General features: G+C 36.7%; 1 protein-coding gene across 1 annotated transcript; it reads right to left on the reverse strand.

Annotated features, from left to right (window-relative positions):
- Positions 1-341: 341 nt before the first annotated feature.
- LOC128059834 (olfactory receptor 10A5-like) lies at positions 342-1,319 on the reverse strand. Its single transcript, XM_052652118.1, has one exon. It carries the CDS (start codon positions 1,308-1,310, stop codon positions 342-344), a length of 969 nt encoding a protein of 322 aa, XP_052508078.1. The 5' UTR covers positions 1,311-1,319.
- Positions 1,320-4,441: the final 3,122 nt, after the last annotated feature.

Below are 4,441 nucleotides of genomic sequence, written 5' to 3' on the forward strand. Positions count from 1 at the left end.
ATTCCAGCTTGTATTTCTTCCAGCCCAACATTTCTCGTGATGTACTCTGCATATAAGTTAAATAAGCAGGGTGACAGTATACAGCCTTGACGTACTCCTTTTCCTATTTGGAACCAGTCTGTTGTTCCATGTCCAGTTCTAACTGTTGCTTCCTGATCTGCATATAGGTTTCTCAAGGGGCAGGTGTGATGATAGGACTAATCTATTTCTATATTGCTTTCTCTTCACTATGCTTTTCAACAGCTCTTTCAATAGCTGGTTTTTGGCCTAGTGGAGATGTGGATAGATGGAGAGAGGAATCCCAAACATGGAACTGATTGTTCCTCACTTAATCAATTTAGTTATACCTCAAAATGCCTACAGAATGCAGGTCTGACACCCATAGCCTTGTGGAAGGTCCGACCAAGGGCATTCTTCACCTCATTATTTCTCAAGCTGTAGATAATGGGGTTCAACATGGGAGTTACAATAGCGTAGGACAGTGATAGCACTTTTTTGCTCTCAGGAGAATTATTGGACTTAGGTCGAAAGTAGGTGAGGCTTAAAGATACATAGAAGAGGGAGACAACAAGGAGGTGGGATGAGCAGGTAGAGAAGGCTTTATGCTTCCCCTTTGCTGATGGAATCTTCAGGATGGCAGCAGCAATGCGCGTGTAGGAACATAGGATCAGCAAGCAGGGTATCATGACAACCAGAATGGTTCCAATGATGGCATAGATCTCAAACCGTGCTGTGTCTGCACAGACCAGCCTCAGCAAAGGTGGGCTGTCACAGAAGAAGTGGTTCACCTTGTTGATGCCACAGAATGGAAAGCTGAAGAGCCACGTGGTCTGCACAGTAGCCATGGGAATGCCTGGAAACCAGGAGACAGCTGCCAGTTTGGCACGTGTCCTTGGGTTCATGATGACTGGGTAGTGCAAGGGACTGCAGATGGCTACATAGCGGTCATAGGCCATGGTGGCCAGGAGGAAGCATTCAGAAACCCCAAAGAAGAAGGAGAAATACATCTGAGTGGCACAGCCAAGAAAGGAGATGGTTGTGTCCTGGGCAATCAGGGTCCCCAGCATCTTGGGCACGATGACTAGGTTGAAGCCAATCTCTAAGAAGGACAAGTTCCTGAGGAAGAAGTACATGGGGCTGTGCAGCATGGGGTCAGCCAAGGTCAGCAGAATGATGAGGCTGTTTCCCAGCAGAGTGATCAGGTAGATGAATAGAAATGTCAGGAAGAGTAATGACTGTATTTCAGTAGGAAAGGAAGAGAAACTCATGAGGATAAACTCACTTACTCTTGTCCAGTTACCTTCAGCCATTGATATAGGAATGAACCCCCGGCTGTGGTCACAGAGAGAGACTCTTGATTGGAATAGTCTGATTGTAGATTTGTTGTTGGGATTCCTTTTAGTGTCAGGGAGAGAAGCACAATCAGGATTTCAGTTATAAGAGAAAAGGTCTTGTGTTATCTGAGAATAAAGACACCAGGAAGACCAGAGCCTGGGTTCTGAAATGGGCAATGTCTCTTCTTTCTCCAGTCTTACTCTTTATGATTCATTTCCCACTTTGTTACTGTATTTGCTAAAACAATTTGGATCATATCCACACACACTCATTTTCTGATGCACACTTAATACCTTCATAGTATGGTTAAGTGAGCGGGGTCCTGAGGCAATTGAGTGGAGTCAGATGGAAAAGCAGTAGAAAATTTCTATTTATACCTATTATGTCTCCCCCTTCTTCAAAGATTCATGGTGTTTAACTTCTCCACCTATTACTAGAAATAATGCTAACTTAAAAAAAAACATTTATTTATTTGTTTACTCATTCATTTGGTTGTGCTGGGTCTTATTTCCAGCATGAGGGATGTAGTTCCCTGATCAGGGATCAACTTGGCTGCCTGCATTGGGAGGGCAGATTCTTAGCCACTGGACCACCAGGAAGTCCCCGTAATTACTTTTTTGTACGTATTTAAGGACTGTAATCCTAAAACAACTTGCGAGGGTATATAAATAGAAAAATTCAACTGTTTTATCATGCTTTGTTTTGAGGTGACTCAAAGTAGTAGAAAAAGTGGTAAGGAGATGCAAAGACAGGATGTAGCATTTTTAATGCAAGTTTCCCCCTTTTCAAGGTACACACAGAGTACCTGATGTCATATAATGCTTATTCTTTCTTGTCTAATCAGATTATGAGGTGACCCTCTTAGGATATTTCTCCTCAGTCCAGCAAAGTTATAATTGACAATTGATTGTCAGGACCCAGAATATCCACTGGCTTTCGAAATTAAAATCTGAGAGGAGTATTTTAGTATACCTAAGTAGATAGCAGTGTGTCCCAAGAGTTCCAACTACTTCTCTTTCTAGACTGGACAAATCAAAAAAAGAAAAAGAAACAGATTCTCATAAAAATTCTGCAAAAATTATGAGGAACATTAGAGTCAATGTGCAAAGAAAAACTGTTTTGAGTAAACTACCTGGTTTATAGGAATAAGAGCTAGAGCCTTAAATGATGTGAAAAAATTCAATATATATTCTGCCTCTTTTGAGGTACTGGTGATATGATGATTGATTGCTTCCTTTAACTTTAGAATCTAATGAAGGAGATGTTCAAATAATCAGTTATATTAAGTCACAACGAAGGGCATGATACAGGAAATACATAGTACCTTTGGTGGGATGTATGAGAAATAGGGGTACCTACTGCAGTCTATGAAGGCTTTCTTAGGCAACAGGGGTGAACATGAAGTTTGCTAAAAGACAGGCAAAACATCTAGGGTGCTGTATGAAATTATGAAGTTTACTCAAGAATAAATGACTGGGAAAAATATCAAAATAACTAAGCTAACACTTGAACTGAAAGTATTCCTCAGTATACAACAAAATAAATGGAAATATACTCATACCAGTGTGTCCTTATCTTTGTGCTATTTTTCTTTTAAATTTGAGGATAGGGAAATTTTTCTTTAACCATTCAGATAGAAAACAAATAGAAATGAAAAAGTAAAGTCACAAGAGCCACAACAAAAAGGCCTTTTCTGCTACACGCAAAAACGCAAAACTATCTTACACAAATCAAAAAGCTAAAGCTAAATGGATTAAGATTTAAATGTAAGGCCTGAAACTCTAAGAGTAGAATATTGACATCCAGGGAACTGAAGGAAGAAAAAAAGGGGAGTTTCTGTGTAAAGGGTATAAAGTTTCAGTTTTGTCAGATGAATTACTTTTAAAAATCTAATGTGCCTATAGTTAACAAATTGTCTTGTATAATTAAAATGTTTTTAAAAGTTCTCATGTCAAGTGTTCTCACCACAATTTAAAAAATTATTAAAAAAAAAGACATTGGGAAAAGAAAAAAATCATGTGAAGAATATAATCATATATTTGAAATCAAAATGGCTCTAAAACATGGGAAGATGTTCAAGGTTACTAAAAAGTAAGTAAAAATTAAAAATAAGATTAAACAATTGCAGTACTCAGTTATGTTAAAAATTAAGGGATATAAACATGATAGGTAAGAAATGACAAATAAATCTCCCAATATAAATCAAAGACATTTTGAACTAACAATATCTCATTTGCAACTTTAGACTGTTTGGGTGAAAATTGTGTTTACCTGAATGTTTTTCTCAACCTTATTTATGATAGTGTAGTTGCAAACAAATGAACCAAAAGAATAAAAACAGCAAGTTGGTTAAATAAATTGTTATATCTCTGCTATGAATTTCTAAGCTGAAATTTAGAATTATGTTATAAAAGAATATTTAATAACATGGAGGCATATACGTGAATGGAGTATGTTACAAAATAATATGTTTAGTGTGAAGATAACTTATTTTAAAATATAAATTACACCCGTAAATGTGTGCTTTGTGTATATGTGCTCAGTTGTATCTGACTTTTTGCAACCTTTTGGACTATAACCTGCTAGGCCCCTCTGTCCATGTGCTTTTTCAGGCAAGAGTACTGGAGTGGGTTATCAGTTCCTTCTCCAGGGGATCTTTCTGACAAGGAATTGAACCCACATCTGTGTCACCTGGATTGCAGGCAGATTCTTTAGCGCCAACATGGAAGTCCATATCCATAAATAGAAAAACTCAATTGCACTCATTTAAATGTTAAAATATTAATGTAGTGGTTATAAGTGTTTTAACTTTTTTCTTTTTGTTTCATGTATCTCTATTATTTATCTTAATATTGTAATCTTTGTATTTGAATAAACACAAATATTAAAATGAAATATTCATGCTACCCAAAACAACACTTAACATTTTAAAACACAACAATAAATTTGAAATTTTATCTATAGTAACAGATAAAACAAATTATTATTATTCAACAAATTATTATTATTTAACAAATAATAAAAATTGTCTATTGGTCTGCAGATGGGTCACAAGAGCATTAAGGAAAACTGTTATCAATAAAAGCAAAAATAAATGGGACCTAAT

Source organism: Budorcas taxicolor, chromosome 15 (genome assembly GCF_023091745.1).
Source record: "Budorcas taxicolor isolate Tak-1 chromosome 15, Takin1.1, whole genome shotgun sequence".
In the NCBI taxonomy this organism is placed as follows: Eukaryota; Metazoa; Chordata; class Mammalia; order Artiodactyla; family Bovidae; genus Budorcas; species Budorcas taxicolor.